The sequence below is a fragment of the Takifugu flavidus genome, chromosome 10, assembly GCF_003711565.1.
Source record: "Takifugu flavidus isolate HTHZ2018 chromosome 10, ASM371156v2, whole genome shotgun sequence".
NCBI lineage: Eukaryota > Metazoa > Chordata > Actinopteri > Tetraodontiformes > Tetraodontidae > Takifugu > Takifugu flavidus.
In genome coordinates this window covers 9,322,596-9,345,941 of record NC_079529.1, presented here as the reverse complement: position 1 = coordinate 9,345,941, position 23,346 = coordinate 9,322,596, and the positions used below count along the sequence as shown (strand labels likewise).

Genomic DNA, 23,346 nt, shown 5'->3' with positions numbered 1-23,346 from the left:
TTTTGTGGCTGATTATTCAGATTAGCCTATTAGCATATGAGCAACTATGTCTTTGTATTTTGACCATTAAACAAGTGGAAGATTTTTTCTTTCAAATGTATTTTTTTCTTTATTATGTTAGAAGTGGCTGAACTGGATTTGAAGGTTAAAGAAGAAAGCAACAATCTGGGCAGCCATCTGGGCTGAGGATCCATCACATCTATCAGGATAATGATGCAGTGGAGCCAGCAGAGATTCCAGACATCTTCATCTTCCTCCACAGGAATCTCAGTGACCTCCACTCAGGAGTGACACTGGCCACATCTCCTCTTGCATTTCCAACACTCCTGAAGTACATCGCTATCTTTTACCAAATTCTATAATTGGCTGCCATTTCCCAAGCATGAAAAGGTTAACCGCTGTCCTTCTTCGACGCGCCCGCGTTGTCGAAATGTCACCTGCTGTCAGCGGGAAAAGCATTTACTTGTTTTTCTATTTTTGCCCTGCGCTGTGTTTTGAGTTTGCCCCAGGCAGTGATGGTCTGGGGACTTTAAAGGTCCAGGAGTGAAAAAATATGACTGATCTAATTGGCCTCTAAGGAAACATTTTCAAATGAGCTCCACAGAAATACTTGGAAAACAGCGGGCAACTAGTGGATTACCTAATTAGTAAGTGAGCACGATCATGCTGCTACAGTGCATCAGATTTACCATTTTAAAAATGATCTTAACTCTACAGAATGAATCATGGCCTGATGTCCTTTTGTGAAATATAAAAGGGGGACAGAAACCTGCAGAAATCTCATCATTCTTGCACATCATTGAGGATTTGCATAGGTGAGATGTGAAGAAATAATCAACCAACACGTGGACTGAAATTCTGACTTTTGGGGAGGAACCAATAAAGAAACTGAACCTATGCTGTGTGATTACTGCACATACTTGAGCTGAGCATTTTTTCCTTTTTTATAATCAAAGAAAGGTCAGCACCAAACCCTCACCATTCACACAATTTATAGTTGGGGAGTCCACCCGGCACACTTTCCTTTAATTAGCTTAATGCTTCAGGGTCTCTGTTTAAACCACAAGTTTCCTTCCACAAGGTGCCTTAAATGCAGTTTTATGGCAATGACGTCGCCTTTAACAGAACTGATTCCTGGAACTGGGTCATTTCATCCAGCCTGCGGCGTAGTTCAGGTTCCTCGCTGCTCCCAAGGGTTTTGCTCCAACACCATCATTCTAAAACCTGAGATCAAACAGATCATCACACTGAGGATTCTGGGAAATATTCCAGTGTAGATTTATTGCAATAACTGTTGTAAAGAAAAGTCTTGTCACATACGACCTCCTTGCAGTTTATCTATTGTATGATCGGGAACTGCTAATCTCTCTATGAAACTCTGATTATTTCCTAAAATAGACAACTCTGAGCTTCACAGAGATGACCTGATTTCATACTGGCCTGAAAAGATCGTGACTAATCTCTTTTATAGAACTCACAAAGACACTTTTGCAATAAGGAGCTCTCTATGTGAATGAAGCTGCCGCGTCCATGCAGGAATCTGAGGCGATGCGTCTCAAACCCACTGTGTAATTGAACCGAAAGGCTCCTTCTCCTTCAAACTGATTTGGGCCTTCAGCGCGGACCCCCCGCTGTGTTATTGCGAGTGACGTGGAGCAGATGCAGGGAGGAGGGTGCAGAGAGCTCACCTCAATTTCACACAAATGCTCCGACAAAACGTGAAGGAGGCACCTGCGAGATTTAAGGGGAGGAACGTGTCTTAGCCGCCGTGCTAATGCGTGCATCACTTACAATTCTGTGACAGTTTATTAGCAAAACACTGATTAATATTCGAGGAATCGTTTTTGTTGTCGCTGCACTGAAGCCGCGGCCGAATCTCCTGAATAAATATATTGGACATGTCAGCTCCGAGCGGCTGTTGCTGCGCCTGTCGGATTGTTTTGGATGTGGCATCAGTCTCTGCCGCAAATGTTGCCTTTCACCTTTCAAATGTACACGTTTCACTGCTCGAGGAGGCGTTTGAAGACCGTAAGAAATGGGAAGAGGTTTGTTTGAGGTTTGCTTTTTCTTTTAATACAGTTTCATTTAACCACACAGCTACAGTACATACCAACATTCCCCACGGGTGACACGGCTGACATATTTGATCACAACGAGCATAGCTGGAGGGTGGACTACAGCGGAACACCACCTACAGTAGGACTGCGAACAACAACAGCATTCTCTGCCGGGGTCAGGCTGCCGTATTCTGCTCTTTCTGGCCACACGACTGCACAGTGAACATCACATTGAGGCTGTCTTGCGCGATTGCTCACGTTCTCGACGTGTCCGACACGCACACTAACACGTTATCGCACTGGACTACGGAGGGGCGAACAGTCAGACAGCGAAGGAGTTCAGGGAGCGTTTTCAGCCGCTCCTCATGCAGCCACGGTGGACAAGCGGGGTCACGGAACCTGAAACTGCCTCAGTGTATCGACTCGGTCAGGCTGTGCTCGCTGGGTGAGCTGCGGCTCATGTTTGACAAACTGGCCATGAGGGATTTGACTTTGTGCGCGTAATAGTTCCTCAGGTTGACCGAGGGCACCTCCTTGATCCCCTCGTCGAAATCGCAGCTCCTCATCGCGATCTCCAGCTGCTTCTGTCTCTTGTAGAAGAGGGAGAACTTGTTGAAGATGAGCGTGATCGGAAGCACGACGACTAAAATACCCGCCAGGATGCACGCCGAGGCAGTCAGCTTGCCCACTATGGACACGGGCACCACATCTCCGTAACCCACGGTGGTCATGCTGACCGTGGCCCACCACCAGCACGCCGGGATGGTGGTGAGATCCTCGTTGTCTTCCTTCTCCACCGTGTAGGCTATGACTGAGAAAAAGGACACCCCTACTGCTAGGTAGAGTAGCAGCAGGCCTACTTCTTTGTAACTGTTCCTCAGCGTGGCCCCCAGGGAGCGCAGCCCGGTGGAGTGGCGGGCCAGCTTCAGGATCCGAAAAATCCTCATCAGTCTCAGCACTTGTGCGACGCGTCCCAGGTTGGCCAGCGCCGGGCTGCTCTCCACCACCAGGTTTATCAGGAGGGTCAGGTAAAAAGGAAGAATGGACACCAGGTCTATCACGTTTAACGGGTGCTCGAAGAAGTGCAGGAGATCAGGCGCCACCGCGAACCTGGCGACCAGCTCCAGGGTGAACCATCCGATGCCGAAGTGCTCCACGATCTCGAAGCGGGGGTCCTCCACGGGCTGCCCCTCACTGTCCATCAAGCTGAATTCGATCATACTGTTCATGCACATTGTGGCGATGGAGCCCAGCACCACCAGGATGGAGAGGATGCTGATGATGCGGCTGGCCACGGAGTAGCCGGGGTTATCCAGCATCAACCAGACGCGCCTCCTGAGGCTCCCGAGCAGCTGCTTGTCAAACTTGGAGGCGTCGCTGTAAAATTCCAGGAGCTCATCGAAGGAGGAAGTGGTGCTCCCTTCATCGCTCTTGTCATCCCAGTCCTCCCGGTCCTGATCCATTTTCCTGCAGTGATAAGTGCTGCTGCAGCAGGAGTCGATGAAGAACTCATTGATGCCCCAGTACTCGATCTCCTGGCTGAAGGAGAAGATGCAAAGTTCGGCCATAACGTGCAGCCGCCCGGTGTGGTAAAAGTTCAGCACGTACGGAAAGAGCGCGGGGTTTCTGTCGAAGTAAAACTCTTTCTCCGCGTCGTCGTAGTCGTCGCACAGCTCCAATATGGATTCTTTGGAGCGACAGTGGAGCAAACGCGCAAGCCTCGTCTCGGGGAACCGGGAAAGTGTGTCTGACTGGAGGCGCTTCTTGAAGCCGCCCACGTTGATGCGGATGCCGGCGTTGTCATCCATAGAAGCCCCGCCGTGCAGTTCCCCCAAGACCTGACCCGTCATATCTGGAGCTGGTGACACGGACAGAGACACGATGCTCAGGGTGAGAGAGTGGAAGAGGAGACGCGCAGAGACACAAAGAGGCGGACAGCGGACAATCAGCGCGCACTTGGCTTCAGGCACGGATAAACAGAAGAATCGGACTTCATTTAGTCGAATTTGGATAAACGTGAGATCTATTTTTAGTATAAAACTAGTAAATTATACAACTACACGTGCGCGCGAAGAACGACGCTTCCAACCTGTTCAACAAAAGCGCACGCAGGAAGGGGGAACTTACTTTAAAGACCCGCCAGTTTGTCGAATCCTCCAGCAAGAAGGCTCCGCATCTCAACTCCACTGACAACAGCCTGCAGTTTGTGGCCAAGTTGTACATTAAACGCGCAGATTTGCCCCCGTGGAGTCCAGACAGGCGCGTCTCTCTCTGCACGGCTTCCTCTGCTTGCTCAAAGGAGGAGGACACCTCAGCACTATACGTCAGAAACGATGCTGCCTCCAGGTAGGAATAAACCGACTCCACTTTCCCCGAATCGACCCGGGGGCTGGGGTTGTTGCCGTCCCGCCTCCACCCGGCGCAGCCCTCCTTCAGTCGTGAATTCAGGGAGGAATTCTGGGAGTGACTCACGCCCTGACGGCCGCCGTTCGCTTGTGCGAGGGAATTCCTCTCTCTCCGTCTCTGTCTCTTTATCTGTTGCTGCGCAGCAACACGTAGCTCTCCCTCTGCACCATCCTCCCCAGCATCGCGGTGCTGACGGGCGAGGCCGGGAGGAGAGGGAGTCACCAACGCAGCGCGCACACGCAAGGCGCTGGCACAACATACACCAACGATCTGCCCATAAATAAACCTCACCGCGTCCCATTTCACACGTATGGATTAACGCAACGAGTTTCAAGATAAAATAAGGGATCTTCGTGAGATTTTTCTTTTCAATTTTGAAATTAGCGTGTATTAATTAAGGATAAATGTTGCTGCTGTCGGTCCACTGCAGAAACGCCTGGTTAAACCCTCATGATTCAAATGTAAACGCATAAACGTCTCGTGGTGCATCCTTGGCGTCTCTCTTCTAGTTTGCAGTGCACATATTATGGGCAGGTCACACGCAAGGTCAGCATGAAAGCAGCAGAAACAAGTTGCTTTCTGGTGCTTGATCATCAGTACCGGCCTTATTTTTAGCCCCAGCTGGGTTTAAGTAGCTGTTAAAACCCGCATCAGCCACTTCATTCAGCTGAATGAGGCTGCATGAGGGGCAGCTTTAATATTGGTCCCGTGAGCTCGGCCTCTGCGGTAACCTGACGTTTCTGATAGCCGACCTGTTCTCACGCTGCTTTATCTTCACTTGAAAACACGTTCTGATTATTGGAGGCAGTGATTTCCCACTCGCTGTGTTATATTGCAACGCTTGTGTGAAACCGTGACCAGAGGCTACAGACAGGAACTGTTTACTCCGAGATGGGATATTTGCTTCCCAGAGTTATTTTTTTCCCTCCCAGGCCAGCACATTAATGTTTCATATCTTTTTCCTCCCAACAATTGGAGCTTAACAGAAGCCCACGAGGGTTCCTGTATAGATCTGCTCTCGTTTTTCTTACTCGCACACTCCTCATCCTGGATGCTTTTTGGGGTTTAATTCCAAAGCCCATGTTCTTCAGGTACTCTAAAGGATTCTAAAACTGCATGTTACACCCACATACATTCAGCAGTGGGATGCACAGCCCCTTCTCATTAATTTTAGCATTGCAAAAGTCCCCAGTTTTATACAAAAATCCTCGTGAGTGGGATCCATGGAGCTTTAAAGGTTCTAATTAACCTCATCCAGCCTGGTTGTATTGAGGATCTGGACACCGTTCTCACCTTTTTCAGTGAGAGTCTTGATGTTTGTGATCCACTTTTAGCATTTACACAACATGCACTTACCAAATCACATTTGGCTGGTGATGTCTCAGGACTATAGAATCAAGCGTTAATCCTTCACCTGCTGGGAGAAATTCCCTTTCTGTGTCTGAATTAGTTGAAAATAATGGCTCTGCGGGCTCCCTCAGTCCTGAAAGCTATCTCCGACAGCATGCAAACACCTCCTCGGATTTCATTAGCGTGGGTAAAGAAGCTTGATGTTTGCAATCACAAATGCCACCAGGAGTTTGATCTGGATTACCAAGGTGTTTTTTTCCTCTTAATTAGCCATGCTAACGAGAATTCCATCCTCCTTTCGCTGAAGCCTTATTGAGTTTAATCTGCTGCTTTATAAGAGTGACTTTTACCAGCATTTTCCTCAACGAGCCCACTGAGCTTGTTGCTAGCTGGTTTATAGATGGTGGGGCAAAACTGGACTTGCAATCTGAATTTAAATGTACTATCAGAAGTATTTTTAACACCATGTCTTTAACTCTCAAGTCGTACTAGAAAAGAAGACTGAGTGAGAGACTGAGGACACAGTAGATGACGTATCTTCTCAAAGCTCAGGTTGTGGGCTCAGGAGAGTCTGTGTGTAGGAGTTTTTTTGAGATTTGCTGGCTGAAAACCTTGTGCTCGGCTGTGTGTTTCTATCTCCTCCTGCTTTCCTTCTCAGATTTGTGCTGGTTTGATGTATCTATGTTACCACTATACAGCCTCTTTCTTTCCTGTAGTTTTAAATCCTCACTTGTTGAGAGTGGATGGCTGTCATCTGCACCTTTGAGGGGACTCAATGATGGTAAAGTCTTTTAATCCCCATCCAGAGCAGATGGAAGAACAACCTGCGCTCATATTTTATTAAAATTGTCTATAATATTGGTTTAGTTGTGTTATTTCTCCACCTGAACTAATGTGTTAACTGGCCTGTGCCTTCTCCACCTTCACACCACAGCAACATCAACTGGGTCTTGCTTATCATGGCTGGGAAGCTGTCTGGCTCAGGGTAGAGTGCAGACACCGAAGGAGTAGAGTGAATACAGATGGAAGCTGGAGATACGGCTGAGGAGAGTTAATGTGGACGTGTGCATGTTCCGCACGAATCATAACAGCAATGAGCATCTGTTGCTAGTATATCTTAGCGACAATTGACTCTAATGCACGCGATAATGTTCCTACAGGCAGCACCATGGTGATAATTACAAAAGTGAAATCTTGTGATAACAGTAATGGTCTTCTAATACGTGGAGGTGGATGTTGTCTCTGCTGGCAGAGTGTCCCTTGAATATAAAATATGGTCTTAATGTCAAGGACTCCCTCTGCTCTAACCGTCCTCAGCGCCAAGCCATTGTTGACCTTTTCCACTTTTAATCTGAGGCAAGGTCTTCAAGGTTTAAAGCAAATTTAAGAAGCAAACTCTGCTCTCAGATTGAATCCATTGAACGTTGTTTGAAGCTAGAATACTTTACATAAGCAATATATTAATTGTGCGCTAATTTCTTACACCAGTGGCTGCGTCACCCATGCATGATATTCTTGTTTTTGTAAAAGTGAACCCGAACAAATGAGCCTCCATAATTCATCTTGTTAGGAAAAGGAACTCAGATCAATGAGATCCCGTAAAAAGGCAGCAAGAGTGCATCTCACTTCATCTCTTTCACTATCCACATCTGGAGCCATACAGAATGGAGATCAGACACTGCCTTTGATTTTATCACTTTGTTACATTAATAATGAATTTTTCAGTTTTAAAAAAAATCCTTTCAGATTGCCTGTGAGATTTACAAAAGACGATGGATGTGATGAAACACCCGTTCTCTGGAGGTGAAAGCTCCATCAGCACAACAATTAGTGAAGCATAATGTGCCTCTTTTGTGTAAGGTAAATTATGCTGCCATCTGGGTCATTATTTAAAAAATGACAGTATTTCTGGATCTCCCCAGCAGGGGGCACCGTGTTTATAACCTGCGAGCACGTAGCGCTTAAAACGGGGGGGATTCGAGCGTTTCAAGCAAAAAAATAAAGCAAAAAGTTTAATGACAGTAGTCTGTATGCGGCCATTATATTCGGGCAGTCGGATCCGAGCCGCAGATCCACACCTGTTCTCTGCTGCCTTCAATAGATTTTATTATGTCGTAAAAGAGATGATATATGGCAAATGTCTTAAGAAATTAATTTTATTTTACCCACTATGCTTTATAACAGCTAAATTCTCAAAATTAATTGCGTATATAACAGTTAAACACAAGTGTTTGAAGTGTGTTTGTAATTCGTATTCTAATTGATAGTTTAATAATCTCTTTTTCTGATTGCACATGAACGCACCACAAACTCCTGATCCGCCTCATAGGCTTGTGTGGGACTTTTGACAAGAGTTTCCAGTGAAGCGACTGGGACGTGGGTGGACGGGATGGCGTGAGGAGAAGACCAGCGGACGATGATGTGAAGATAGTGGGAGTTACGGAATAGAGGGACAGCCTTTTATGAACGAAGGTCATGGAGAGAAATGCAAGTTCTCAGCATGCGCTTCTGGTGGACGCTCGGCGCGCTGAAGTCATGGAGAATCCACTGCAGGTCAGAATTTAACAGAAGATGTCACGAGTTTCGGAAAGTTTCATCGTGATTGCGTTAAAATGTCTATTAAAATGAAACCAGTATAGAAGATTAATCATGCTTATTGCAGCATTGGAACTCTCAGAGTATTATATTTCGGGAACTTCCTCCTCTACCCTTCAGTGTGGAGCAGGAAGTTCCAAGGGGGGATTAAGTATCCTTAAAAAATCCTTAAACTTGAACTGATCCTTCAAAGCTTTCTGGATAATGAGTACTCAGTGTAGATGAGGTAGCTGGACAGTGCAGAGATCTATTGGCGTTGGCACTCGTTGGGACTATTTTGCAAAGTGATCATGACTGAATCATTATTGGAATGCCTTTTAAACTTTTGAAGGTGGACACAGTGCATTAACCTCTTATCTTATGTCTTTGATATTGTCAGTCAGTCCTTTGTCCTTCTGCCACATTCTCCTCACGTTCATCTTCCATGGTCAAGCTCCCCCCCCCCCACACACACACACACTCATCTGTGTGTGTTGGTGGGGGGGGGGGGGGGGGGGCGGTTGAGTAATGTCCCCACGGGTGAGATGAGAGAATTGAGCTACTGTACGAGTCCTGCCTCGCTGGTTGATGGTCCCACGTCCCCTTCTGTCCTTTGACACCGTCCCAGAAGAACATCTCCACACCCAGGGCACAATGTCAGCCTGTCTCGGGCTTTAACTGCCTCCCACGGAGAATGTTTTCAACACTACGTCTGAAAATATTACAGATCAGACTATTTTACTTTTGCATAATCCGTGGGGCAAGTGTGATTTATTATATTATTATAACTGTAATCACTTTTCAAGAGAGAAGAAATTCAGATGCTGTCTCTCCTTTAAAGGCCGCAGCAACACTCATTTGCTGATACAGGTGAACCATTTCTGCCCTTCTGGCTGGCGTCCGTCGCCGGACTGAAGCTCTCCTCGGCCATCCAGCCCCTCAGAGCAGAGAGTGAAAGGCTTCGTCCCGAGACCAGCCCAGACCGAGACAGACCCCCCCATTGTCAGGAGACACAAAGAGCTGTGCTGTGTCTGTCTGTGGGTCAGTGTCCCAGTGATAAGGAGGAGCGGGACCAGCGCTGTCGGGCCGGTTTTGCTTTGCGTGAGACTTTCCTGCAGCTTTGTGTTCCTGTAGGCGTGTGAGACGTGGACGTTTACGTTAGGAATTTAAATTGGGTTTAGGGTCAACTCAGAAGTAATATATCCTCTGTCCCGGACTCAGTATTAATTAAAGTGGGGCAGCCTGCCAGCGGAAACCAAAGGTTCTCAGAAGGGAAGTGTTGTTGTTGTTGTTGTCGTCAGTGGCTCAGGTTTCGGGATGCAGAGCACACACGACAACACCCGAGTGTGCGCGCATGGGTGCCTGAATTCTCCACAAAAGTGATGTCGGGCATCCTTCTAAACCTCACTCAAGTCGCAGCTTCCTGCAGCGGCGTTCAAAACTGACCAGGATCTTTCTCCCTCTTGCTGTTCCCCAATTACCCCATAGGTTCTTTACCATCACTTTTCCTCCCCTGACATTTGCAGCCACCAAACAGAAATTACATTTTTTTCAAAGTGAACATCGCCGTAATTGATTTTTCTTTTAATACCAAATGACCCCAAATGGTGCTTCAATTATAGAGGACTCCAACAAATGTCAGACCTGGACTCCTTTCAGTTAATACCTTTAATTACAAAACAAATAGCTAGTGACAGATCAGGGTTCTGGTCTGTTGAAGGGAACGGCATCGAATTTCACCCAGTTGTTGAAAATGTATCTTTAAAAGCACAAATTGTGGAGCAGCTTTCAGTGAAAGGTCAGTCGGGTTTTTCCCACAATCTGGCATTTAGATAGTGGTTTGTTTGTTTTCTTCTTTCAGCTATAAATATCTTCAAGGTAGATATCAGGTCAGGAAAAGACCCGGTACAACATTTACCTGCAAAAAGAAAATATAATATTAAGGATTTAATAGGATGATGGTTGTTTTTTTGGGTGATTTCTTATGTGGCTTCATGACCAGTGTGTCTGTAAAGCTCCAGAGGCAGTGGCGTTCTCTCCAACAAGAAGTTGTGATACTCTTGTTTTACTTGTGGTTTGAGGGATTTACACAATTTGGGAGAAGCCAGACCCTTCTCATATCTACCTGCGTTCATCACCTTCAATAAATCTCCATAAATCTTGATAGAATAGTAACGTGAGCAGTTTACTGGCAGAAAAGCAGGACGTTTTTTAAGAGCAGGGTTGGTGTATAACAAAAGAGATGTCGTCTTTTGCTCTGCTAATGTTTGCAGAGCAGCTCTAGGGGCACTCCCTGTGCACCGGCCTGGCCTGCCTTTAAGGTTTTGTTTGCATTTCCTGTCACAGGAACACTTTCTGCTGCTTCTTCTCACTCTCACACGGAGTTACTCCTCAGTGGGGAACATGTTGCCGTGCCGTAGGTTCCTGCTTCAACCCATCCGAGTGTGTGTCCACCTGCTCTTGCTGCTCTTGTTGTGGGTCAGACCCGAACACATCGACCTCAGTTCTCCAATAACGCTCCAAATACCTTTTTCATATTTCATCGATATTAGTTTAAGGATTTCATTTCTGCAGGCTGGAATTGAATACATCAAATCAGCCTGATAAAATATGAGCTGAATCTCATCCCTCATGTAATTAAAGTCACAGATTGCAATTTCAACACCTTATTACACGAACACTGTTTGTCCTTCAGCCCTTCTGCTTCCTCTCAGCATCAGCCTACAGCCTCCACATGGGCAAGGTTGAGGGCTGCCCACTCCATAGGCTATAAAAAAGGTCTGGTCGATAACTTGTAAAGTTTTACTCTACAAAAAACTGCTGTTTTGATGACAGACAGCGCCTGACCTGAACTACTAGCGGGTGTAATCATGCTAATGCTGTTGCCTTTATCTGCCAGACAAAGTTAGCACTCCGATGAATAATGATCTCACTAATTAGTGCAAGAATTATTGTGGAAAGGTGGAGATTTACATATTTCCCATTGATATGATACAGTTTGTTATTTTGTTTTTACACACGGCAAAGGAGAATGTGATCAGATACACACACACGTGCACACACGCACGCCAGCTGATGAGATCCTCCACATATCCGATTAGCTTGGCGCTCATCATCTCACAAAATTCTCCCACTGTTTACCTGTAACCTTGTAATCATTGCACACACGCACACACATACACGCACGCACGCACACACAGGAGGCTAAAGCGTGTTTACTTTCAGAGTGGTATCTTCGCTCCACGTGTGTGTCAGAGCGCTGTGATCTCATCAGAGCTGCTGTCAAGGTGAATGCAGAGCGTGAGGAGACAGACCATGAAGCAGAGGTGAAAGGCTGGGATGTGCTTTGGAATTATAAAATCACCCGTAAATCCTCGCAGCTTTAAATCTTTATCAGCGAGGAGATAATGAGCCACATCCAAGGAAAAACACTAGTGGACTTTCTTTACTAAAGCAGGTTGTTTGGTGGTACTTTGTGTGTGATAACATAAATTTAGGTGTCACGCTTCATTCAGAGTCATTTTTAACATATCCTGAGTGGATTTGGGTGCTTTTCTTTTGTCTGAGATCAAATATCCCCTGTTTTGTTGTCTGCCAGGTGTTAAAAGTCAGTTAAAATTGGTCACGGCACACATCAACGTAAGCCCACATCAGCTTGTGAGTGGCTTTTGTTTGCTCTTTAAAGGTTCTGAAATATTTGCTCAGTCAGTGAAAGCACACCCACACTACAATATTTGCTACCAAAATGTCACATGCTTGATGTTTAAGGTAGTAGATGATGAAAATACTCGCCAACACCTCAAAATAAACTGGAGACACTTAAAAATGAGCCCCTTGAAAGTCATATCCGTGTTTTCTTCTTGCCAAGTGCAGCTTTCCTTTGATGGAGGCCTGTTGACGTAGCGCTGTGGTGATCAGCCGCCGCCTCCTGTGGGGAAAACATGAAAAAGCCCAGTTGTTGCTGCAGGAACCTGCATCTCAACCTCATTATTTCACCTGCCGGTTGTGCCAGGAAGCACATATGAGGAGGAGAAGCGTCTGTTTTCTCTGTTCTGACACCAGGTTGCGCCTTTTTTTCCCTTCACGCTGGGCATCCATCTCTGCCAAATGGCTCCGTGAAGAAGCGCCTTCGGAGGAAGACGCTCTGTACTCTCAGCTCTCAGAACGACGGACAACCCCTGAAAAAGATTGCCTCGCGTTTTGGGAGCTGGAAAAATTAATTTACTTTTATTTATTCCGCCAGCCTCTGTCCACAGAGCCGTTATCTCATTGTCACCACTATCAGATGAATGTGACAATAACCCTCCGCCTGTCACGGAGAACGGATCGCTGAACCCGTAGAGAGTTTCAATTTCCCCTATTTCATTTATTTGAAATCTCATCTTCTTTTGCATCATTTCTCCGACTTCCTCTCTCATTTTGCGGCTCTGGCTCTGCCCCGTCCTCCAGTTTAAACTCCCGTCGCCGTATCTCTGCCCTGGCTTTTGTCTCGGAGATAAACGCTTGGTGCTAGAGCAGCAACAACAGCCGGCCACATCTGACCGAATTTCTCTGCTTTTCATCATCTCACTCCCACTGCACACCTCCATTTCTTTGTCCATTTTGCCTGCCCACAGCCACCTGGATGTTTATTATGACCTAAAATTAAATTTCCTCTTGGCAATCATTTTTCCAAGCATATGGGGGAACGGAGCCAGGAAGGATCGTTAAACACTCAAACGGATCCTCTCATCACTTAAAACACTTATCTTTTTGCTGCCAACCCCAAAAAAGGAACTCAAATGTTTTCTTTTCCTATATATATATATATACAGTATATATATAATAAAAATAATAATGAAATAATAAAAATCTGTAATTGTGGTCATTTTACATGCTGATCCCACGGCCTAAAGTTGATCTGGTTTCATGTTTCTCACTGATTTTTACGTTTACCAGCAGATTAAGCAACAGTGTGCAGCTTTGAATCCGTCAGTGTTTTGATCAGGGTGCTTGTGAGCCTCAAGGTCTGTGCCAGCCCTTTGTGAGGTGTCACGTATCGTGGGAAAGTTAAATGTTACACAAACACTCTGAAGGACAAAACACCGACAGAACCCTCAGACTCTTGGTGACAGCTGCAGCAGCTGCAGGGGAGACCGGCCTGGAGAACTCCAGCAGCGTTTCATGTTGTTGCATGACAAGTAGACGGTCATCTAATCTGTGGTCTGTGTACCGTTTCTACAGATGTATCTCCTGGGAATCATAATCTCCATATGTGGGAACGTCCTCATCAGCATTTCACTCAACGTACAGGTAGGTATACATGCAGGTAGAAGCAGACACCCAGCACACCGGGCGCTTAACAGCCCACAGCCAGGCTGTTTTCCCCCAGACAGTTGGCTCTGGCTGACAGAGCGTGCGCCTCTGAATTTTAGCAAACGTGCACAGCATCTGTGCGATCTGCTGACACGTTCACAGCCGGCAGCAAAAACAGGACTGGCTGTTCTGCTCCGTCCACGTGCACCTCATTCATAATCAGGATGCTTAAGTAAAGGCGCAAATTTGCTTCTGGTTTTATTAGAGGTTTAAGCATGTTCTCAAATTATAGTAATTTAAATGTAATTCAGGCTGCACGGTGGCTCAAATATTAAATAATAGCCCTTAATGGTAATATTCTCAATAACACTGGTTTGAATTGGGATGTTTGGGGCAGGGAAATGTCAGAAACGTTTAATGATCAGCAAAAGGGTAAAAAAAACAACCCATGTACCCAAAGCTTGCCTCATGCCGCTCTCTTTTAACAGAAATACACTCATCTCCGTCAGGCTGAGCGAGGCTCCAAACCCTACTACACCTCCCCGGTGTGGTGGTTCGGCGTGGTCCTCATGGGTGTCGGGGAGATGGGGAACTTTGCTGCCTATGGCTTTGCCCCGGCGACGCTCATTGCCCCGCTGGGCTGTGTGTCTGTCATAGGTAGGTGTGAACTTTACAACCCCTCCCCAACACACACACACACACACACACACACACACATAAGCATTACCCATGAGTGAAGATTGATTTCCTCTGTTAAAAATGGAACTGTACTGGTTTCCACTGGGTTTGTCTCATAAAAGTTGGGCCTCGAAAAGTGGATTTTTATGATTTTTCATTAAATGAAAAGAGGCTCATCACTCTGCTTACAGCACACACTCCGGAGGGGTGAGATGACAAATCCAGCATCACTCTTTTGAAGTGTCTTTACAACCCGCAGCGCCATGGACTGAAACTGCAATGAACTCTGCCAGGTTCATTAGCCAATCAAAACAAAGTCAGCCCGGTGGCTCTGGCTGGAAAACACTCGAAACACAGGTTAAATATTTAACAGCTTCGCTTCTTACGTCCGCGCAACCCGTCGCTCCCTGAGCTGGAGGAGGTAGTGAGTCACAGATATTAATGACAGCTATTACCGGGGAGCTTCAGACGCATTTGCTATAGTGGCGTCTCTGTAGTGGAGGAATCGTTTCCATAAAGGCTGGAATGAAAAGGCGTCTTGTTAAGGTTGCGGCGGCTCGTCCATCACAGTAAGAGATGTTAGCACGGCAACAGAAGCGTGGTAGTTATAGAGCCATAGCTGATGTCAGCCCGTGTCAAGCTGACGTCTCCGGGGCAGCAAACGCTGTCATCTCGCAGCCATTGTTGGTGGAAACAGTGCGGCTTTGGATGAGGGACGGATGTCTGAGGATGAAGCAGTGAAAGGAGAGGAAGGTGTCTCTGGATGGAACGCATGAAAGAGTGAAGCTCTCCGCCATCCTGGCTCCACCTCTCACCTCGGTCTGGCTCCATATGTAGAGACACGAGCCCAAAGGCCTGCACGACTAACCTGTGTGGAGTATTAAACACTTTCCTCCCACGTGCACGCACATTTCTCATGCTGTGCCGCTGCACCCGTTTCCTCAGGGTACACAGGGGGCAACAGACAGCCGTGAGTGAATAAAGAAAGGGAGGAAAGGCCTCGGCAAGTGTGGGGGGGTGAGGAATGAAGGAGGACGGATGAGACAGACGGGAGGAACACAGGAGGGAACGATGACACTGCTGTCATCCACCCGTCCCTCGATGTCAGGGTGCAGCTCTGAGAGGGGTTAGTGCCCCCCCCCGGCCCAGGAGACCCCCCGTCTAACATGGTGTGGCAGCATCGCCCCTCATGCAGCCACCCCGACTCACGTGTGCCAAAACAAAAAGCGTTTGGCTGGGATCAGGAGTATTGAAACTAAAAAGATGGGAATCCATTTTTGTGCGATCTGGACTGATCCTGTCTAGTTCTGGAGTAGATTTCTCCGTGCTCACCCCTCCTGCACCCCCGCTGTCTGTACAGTTACCTCCTTCACTGGTGCAATATCTGTCTGCTGCTGCCCCATGGTGACACTTGTCTGGCGCTTCTCAAGTCCAGTCAGCGTTTCTCATGACAGCGTCTTTAAAAATCACCAGTTTTTGACAGCGTGGACAGAATGTGTCCAACTTTTTCCACTCAAGCTTCCCTGGGAAAACTCCTGCTGCTGCTGCTGCTTTCATGAGCGCACGTCTACTCCCGCACGAGTTACAGAATAGATGACATCCTTGTTTTCCCTCTGGGAGCCCCCCCATCGAGACACATCCAAGCGTACGTGTACGTGCACCTCAGAACAACGCTGAGACGCACCCACAAAAAGCCACATGCGCACCAGCGGTTCGTGTTGTCTCATATTTCACTCTATCAAAACGTGTGAATCTCACTTTGTATGGAGTTGCTATGGTTACTGGTTGGATCCAGTTGGCCCCAGAGGCAAAGGAGTCCTAAATGTGTATGTGAACACAGTTAGAGTGTGAAATATTTAACAGCCGACTGTTTCATCAGGTTGTCAGTGAGAGCCTTAATAAACTCCTAATGTGGCCGTGGCGTCCGTGCAGGCTGGTGCAGCCCTCCCTCCTTTATTCATCCCTTAATCCGCTCAAATTATTTGAGGGATGAAGCTTTGGGTTGACTTATTGTATTTAGTAATGAGTTTGCTAGCGTAGCCCGAAGTTGCCCCCTCGGCTGAAGCTCCTGTTGCGCTCGGTGGTTTACCATCCCTGTGTGCGGCCTGTCTGTCATCCTGCAGCAGTAATCTGACAGAATATCCAGCGCTAGCTGCAGCTAATCTGTTTAAGACGGAGGCAGAGCCGCACACAAACTTCCTGTCTGGTTTTTTTGGGGGGTTTTCTGCTGCGTCCCGGCGCGGCGTCACGTGCAGCAGCTGGTTGGCACCGGCTCCCAACAGAGATGTCTCAGTTCTCGCCACAAACCCAGCTGCCACAGTCGACGCTGAGGAAATACGAAATGGTTACAGGCAGCAAAAGACCGAGTCGACGCGACGCGCTGCTCTGAAAAGCGAGGAATTTTGGCTGCGCCATTGGTGGTTAAAAATAAAAATGTCAGTCCTTAAAACCAAAACCTCTCACAGGGAACCCGTTTTGCTGCCATTTATTGTAATAATGTGAATATATGAAAATGGTGTTTTCATTTTATGTGGACCCACACTGGTATATTCATCCCTGACAGCCTCCACAAGTCCAGTGACAAATAACTGGGCTAAACTCTCCATTGGCCCCGTTTCCTTTTATACCTACCAGGCCCTCCAGGGTGATGCCGCTGGGCCAGGCAGGATCGTCATGGCTCTCAGCAGGCGCACAAATCCTCCTAATGGAGAGGCTTTCATTTACTTGGCACTTCCGCTCTGGCCCATTCAAAATTGTAGAACCAAGTTATCAGTCAGACAGTCTGGAGAAAGCTTTCTCAGAGGAGGGGGGGGGGGGTTGCAGAAATGGACTGGGATCCGTTTTGTTGTTCGATTTGTTCAGGTTCTGAGTGATTCTGAGAAACCTTTGAGTTAAAAAACTGCTGCTTCTGGCACTTCTTTTTAAATATTGCAACACATATTTTGGTAAAATGCTCTTGTCTGTCTGCAAGATGATTCAAATAAGCAACAGCAGAAAACCCAAAACTGACAGACAACTTTGAGCTCTTTCGGCAAACAGACGGGTCAGTCACATCAGCAGACGGGTTTTTAAAGGATGAGTGTCTTCAGATGAGGGAGATCCCGGCTGCTGCTGCTGATGAGACCTGATCACTCGCAGCTCCTAATTTTCAATTTTGAATCACTCATAGTTGCCGAAACTCATGAATCGGAGCTTTTTAAAATTCCATTATTCTGAGCATATGTCAGAATTTTAAAATGTTGTCTCAAAATTGTAAGTTTTAAACAAAATAAATGCTTTTTTTAAGGGTTTCTGGCTGTAAATCAGCCTGTGTGGTCGCCCGTGTGTCTGCCTGCTCCTCACTAATCTGTTCCGGTAACCAGATGCTTAACGTGCAGCCCTAAAGGAAACATTAAGATGACTGATCTGAGGCTTTGCTGGTGTAAAAATGATTTCTTTCCAGCACCGCGATCCTTGACTGTGATTTTGATGAATGAGCCTGTGACAGAATGTGGAAGCGAACTGAACCCCGCTGTAATTTGATGCCACCGTTATGAAATTCTAACGAGTTTTATTTTCAACAACGCCGGCTGACAGATTTCATGATCAATACGAGCGTGTCCCCTGGATTACATGGCGAGGACATGAGTGTGTGTGTGTGTGTGTGTGTGTGTGTGTGTGTGTGTGTGTGTGTGGTGTGTGTGTGTGTGTGTGTGTGTGTGTGTGTGTGTGTGTGAAGCTGCATTGGATTTGTGTACATCATAAATGTGAAATGATTACATTTAACGCTGCACTATTAAATTTGTCTGGAGTGGTCTTTTTTTGCAATATCGCTGACATAATTGCTATTTTATGGGGTCAGTATTCAGTCAAACGTAGTCACGTGGTCACAGTTGACTGACACCAAGCGATGATTTGATTTCACTTTAAGAAGCTGCAATGTTTCCATTTCAAATCCAATTTCTTATTGTCTCCTCTTATTTTACGATATGCTTTTTCATTATGATTAAATGTCTAAAAGCAACTTTTTTCCCCTCCCCAGCCAGCGCCATCATATCTGTGGTTTTCCTGAAGGAGACGGTGCGCGCCTCTGACATCTTTGGTGAGTGAACGTTTGGCTGGAGGTGCACGCCTGCTAATTCAGGGGTTGCTGGTGGCCAGAGGTCTATTCAACAGATGTTATTTTATTGTTTTATTATGGAAAACCACTGTGTGCCATGGCAGTTTGCTCAGGCTGCCACTAAGTGCGATAGCGGCGCACGTCACCGAAGCTGCTAGAACAATAATATCAGCCCCATGCAGCCTCCATATGCTCGACTGGTTATGCCATCAGGGATATTTGCCCAGCTTCGCTGTTGTCTCATGGTTGCCATCGCCGTGTGTTGGGCAAAACTGCACTAATGTTGTATTTGTGCAGGCAGGAAATGGGTGAAGCCCTTTTACATGCAGCCTGATTGAGCAGGAACCTTTACTGTTTCCTGCCTCTCATTGAAGGGGCAGAAGTTTGAGCTTGTGATGATTGAAAGCTCAGAGGGCGAAAACAGCCTAATTCTCTGCTCTCTCTCGGTCACAGGTGGTACGCTGGCGATTACGGGCACGTATCTCCTGGTGACCTTTGCCCCTCACAGCTCCGTGCACATCACAGCTCATCTGGTCCAGTACTACATGTTCTCCTGGCAGTTCCTGCTTTACCTCGTGAGCATCGATCTAAAAGACCCATTTGTCCCCCCTGATGAATGCGATATCTTTCCTGTGTGTGCACTGTTGTCCTCCTGCTCCTCCCGACCTTTAATCTTCTCCTCAGTCACAACAGTTAATTACAGTGTCACATTTTTTATTCATCTTTGGAAAAGGGGCTATGATTAGCCTGACCTTTGGAGCTAAAGATGATGTAAACGGTCCTTGCGTCCAAGGAAAGAGCTCTTGTTTCACTGAGTCTGTCTGCTTTAACCTAATATGTTCATACAAGTGCATCAACACTTACCTGTGCCTCGCCTGTGTCAGGCCGGATTGGCATAAACACAGCCGTTACCATAGTGACTGATGTGGTGCAGAGCTGACGGAGAGTGAAACCTCATCACCGAAATGTAAACGTTAGCTGCAAATGTTACCACCAGATATCACAAAAAAATCACCGTACATTCTTAGAGCGAGCGGCAGGTTGTGTCAGAAGTGAGGGCAAGATCTTCCTTGACCTCGATTCGATCCCCGATAAAATGTAGCATCACGTTTCCAGGAGCAGTTTATTTCATTATTATGGAGCATCTCGGTCTTTTACCGACAGGAATAAAACCTGCCAGTCCAGCAGCTCATCGGGGGGTCAGCTGGAAAGGTCGCAGGGCCGCCGTTATCCTCTCATTCCACACATTCGACTCTTTTCTGAAGCAACACAAACATATTCAGCGTGAGGAAAAACAGCCGATGGGGGGAAAAAACAAAAGAGAAACGTTCAGGCAGCTGAGAAACAGATGGATGGACAGACAGCCGGTTAATTGAGACTGTCCCGCCGCCCCTGGCTGCAGTGATTGATGGCGTGTGAAAGAGAATCTGCTTTCCATTCCTGGCAATGTGCACTGAGTACCGGCCGGGCCGAGGAGCTCCGTCCTCTGACTGTCTGGGATCACCTGCAGGCAGACGTTAATCTGAGGGAAATTAAATATCTCGGCCTTCTTTTTATTACCACAAGGGCCAGCGGATCCAATATAAACCTCAGAAATGGTATTCTCAACTCCAAACATTTTAATATCTCATGATTTCTATTCCTAATCTAGTGGGAGGGGCTTATCCCTGTCATGTCTTCATACTTATTTTGACACCACTTTGTGTTGATGAAGTTGATATTTACACTGGGTGACCATTGTAGAGCTAAAATCTGCTTCAGTTGGATGTGTGGACATGCAGCTTATGGACATGAAAGATTCTGCTGTTCCACAAACTCTATCAGGAGTGCTTGAGTACTTCAAGGTCGGTCCATTTCACTTCAATGGTGCTGTCTTTCTCTCCGTCCGCTGGAGTTTTGCTCAGCTGAGGTCCTTGAACAGCCAAATTCAGCTGAGGCCCGAGGCTCTTGTGGTGTGTGTGTTCGGTTCTTCGCTCCGCCTCGGCTCAAGGCTGCGATGAAAGGCTGGATAAGTGCGCTGTTTGATTTCCAGTTTGAGAGTCAAACCGCGTCATGTGTCACGTGCTCTTCCCTGCAGCTCATCGAGGTCGTGGTCTTCTCCGTCCTGCTGTATCTGTACAAGAGGAGGAACGTGAAGCACATCGTCGTGGTGATGCTGCTGGTGGCCCTGCTCGGTACGGACAAGCAGAAGCTTCCCAGTTAGGGTCAGGAGTTACAGCTGGAACCGTTTTCGGTAACCAGAGCTCGTTTTGTTGCCTGGCTACCAAAAATGGCCACTCGCCCTCCTGTTTCCAGTCGGGGGGGGGGGGCGGACAAATCAATACAGATCAAAAGTTCTTTATTGCAGCGAGTTTAATACATGAATGAGCGAGTCTGACTCTCATCTATGCCTCCGCAGCCTCCCTGACCGTCATCTCGGTCAAAGCTGTGTCAGGGATGATCACGGAGTCGATAAAAGGTCAGCTGCAGTTCATCTACCCCATCTTCTACGTCATGCTCGTCGTCATGTTCGCCTCCTGTGGATTCCAGATCAAGTCAGTCAGTTTCCTTCTGTTTACTCTTCTTTTTATTGCTCAAAGCCCTTGTGTGCACTCAAGGCTGATGACAAAACTCTCAAATAGTGACTATGTGCACCTCCAGCATCCTGATGGCTACATTTGCTGCCACCTATGGCTTCTATATCTTTCTCTTTTTCTTTTCTTCCCTCCCCATAGATTTCTCAACGAGGCAATGAAGGTGTTTGACGCCACCGAGGTGGTTCCCATCAACTTTGTGTTTTTCACTGCCAGTGCCATCATTGCAGGTGTGTTAACTGTGGGTTCCAGGTAATGAGACAAATCCAGTTAAGTCCAGTAAACTGCTACATCTGCCTATTAAAAACACATTACTGAGGTATTCTCATTTGCATAATCGCATTTAGTCTTAACAGGACGGTGAGGCCGAGGAAAAAGCTAATTAGGATTTTTCTTTTTGACTATGGAAGCTATTTATTTTGCAGTCAGTCAGTATCTAAAAGGCATTTCCATGTAGAGAGCCAGAACAAATCGCTTAATTTCTACACCAAATTCCCAGATTACATGTCATTTTAATCTGGTTCCAGTACAAAGGGAGCAGAAAAGGTTCCGGCAGCCCAAAACAGCGAAGGCACTTTTCAGCTTTTGGCTTAAATCACATCGTTCCGTCTTTCCACAGTGAAATTCCATAAGGGAGACGTTTGTCATCGAGAGATGATTGGACAAATCGGCTCTGATGTTGTTCTTGGTATAACTGTTGCTTCCTCCGCCCACACAGTCGAGCGCATTGAGCAACAAATTGCTGATGTATTTGGCGATGTAAGAACATCTGGAGGTTGATCGTGAAGATGAACTTTAGTCCACATGGGCCTTTTTTCACTCCCTTCCAACCAGGCTGGAGGGAAAGATCCACCAGGTTTCTATTAGGTTCCTCTGAGCTGCTCCGTGTGCTAAAATGTTCCTCGTGCCGGCATGTTTGCTCAGGGTTTGCAGGATTGTGCAAACAAAGGATTGAGCTAATTAAGTTTTTTTGTTCCCGGAGAAATGAAATGCATTTTAATGAGCATTTCCTATTTTTCAGGGGTGGTGTTTTACCAGGAATTCCAAGGCCTGGCTTTACTGAACATTTTTATGTTTCTCTTTGGGTAAGCCCTGAAAAGCACAGCAATATTTGCAGTTTTTAAACGGGCATTCATGGCGGGCTCCCTTTTCTTTCCAGTTGTCTTTTGTGCTTCCTTGGAGTCTTTCTCATTGCACGAAACAGACCCAAAAGAAAAGAACCAGATCTCAACTTCATCAGGATGGAGAAGATTCCCAGTAAGTTTTTAATGAACCGTCCACATCATTGTGCTCCCTGTGCAGGCACATGTGTGATGCATTGATTAGCGGGGCGTGACAGTGACTGAACCCGCTCGTGGTCCACCTAATGAGCTGTGCTGTCCCTGTGCACAGGGAGAAGCCACACAGACAAAGTGCAGCCTGAAGCAAAGACTCTGGCATATGGAGCACTGGCAGCCAAACTCATGTGCAGCAGTGCTGTCCAAACGGACGCTTCGTAGGAGCCGCTCCCTCTGCTGCCGCTCTCCTTTATGTACATAAATAGCAGATATGAATTGCAACCTTTGACCCCAGTTGCGGGACCAATGGCCGTGCTAATCAGGTTGTGTTTTACAAAATGGCAGGCATCTCTTGCAACATCCAAAAAAGAGATTCTCCCCACAGCTGCTGGAAATGCCAGATGGGAAAAACCCTATGATCAGAGTGTGCAGCAACAGAGCCCAGAGGAACACTGTTAAGGGATTGCCACTGTAACATGTATTTTATATTTATGGACCAAATAAATTTGTTGTTTGTGTGATTAGTTTTAAAAAAAGAAGGGAGGGAACAGATGTCGTTTTATTCCTGATATGATAAAGCGCACTACTGCCCTCTAGTGGTGGGTGTCAATGGCATTAAACTCAAGTTTACCAAATTCACTGACATCAGGTCACATCAACAGAAAATGTAGACCAGCAGCAGTTACACAACGCTCCCGTGTGGCCAACATGAATTCCTTCTGACTGCGGATGTTATTTATGTGAAAATAATTGGACCACACATGACTGGCAACCCTGTTTCCATGGAGTAGTAATAAATTGTCTTAATGCACAGCCTACCCAGCCAGATTTACCTCAAGTAAACCCAAAGATGAAGTGCTCCACTGGTACCAAACTTAAGTGTTGCCAGGCAACAAAACTCCTTGCCACCTACACATTATGGGATGTGTGGGAAAACAAGTGCCTATGCTACTATTTAAAGAAAGGATGCAGTTAAACATTTGTTGATACATGCATTTGTAATGCAGATACAGTAATTATGTACAAAGGATTCATTG

The 23,346-nt window shown here is 46.6% G+C and overlaps 2 protein-coding genes across 4 annotated transcripts; one reads left to right on the top strand and one right to left on the bottom strand.

Annotated features, from left to right (window-relative positions):
• Positions 1 to 2,046: 2,046 nt before the first annotated feature.
• LOC130532065 (potassium voltage-gated channel subfamily S member 2-like) lies at positions 2,047 to 4,371 on the bottom strand. Its single transcript, XM_057044311.1, has 2 exons — positions 4,185 to 4,371; positions 2,047 to 3,915 (listed from the first exon to the last, which is right to left on the bottom strand). Exon 2 carries the CDS (start codon positions 3,905 to 3,907, stop codon positions 2,468 to 2,470), a length of 1,440 nt encoding a protein of 479 aa, XP_056900291.1. The 5' UTR covers positions 3,908 to 3,915; positions 4,185 to 4,371; the 3' UTR covers positions 2,047 to 2,467.
• On the top strand, positions 4,263 to 22,830 carry LOC130532066 (NIPA-like protein 2). Of its 3 annotated transcripts, XM_057044313.1 has the most exons (12): positions 8,133 to 8,366; positions 13,611 to 13,679; positions 14,171 to 14,339; positions 18,382 to 18,441; positions 18,913 to 19,034; positions 20,537 to 20,633; positions 20,858 to 20,993; positions 21,174 to 21,262; positions 22,054 to 22,117; positions 22,192 to 22,289; positions 22,425 to 22,563; positions 22,655 to 22,830. In XM_057044313.1, exons 1-11 carry the CDS (start codon positions 8,289 to 8,291, stop codon positions 22,529 to 22,531), a joined length of 1,089 nt encoding a protein of 362 aa, XP_056900293.1. In that variant the 5' UTR covers positions 8,133 to 8,288; the 3' UTR covers positions 22,532 to 22,563; positions 22,655 to 22,830. The 3 variants fall into 3 exon arrangements, with proteins under 3 accessions (XP_056900294.1, XP_056900293.1, XP_056900292.1); XM_057044314.1 differs by lacking the exon at positions 8,133 to 8,366 and adding an exon at positions 4,263 to 4,403 and having other exon boundaries at positions 22,425 to 22,830; XM_057044312.1 differs by having other exon boundaries at positions 8,135 to 8,366; positions 22,425 to 22,830.
• The last annotated feature ends 516 nt before the right edge of the window (positions 22,831 to 23,346 follow it).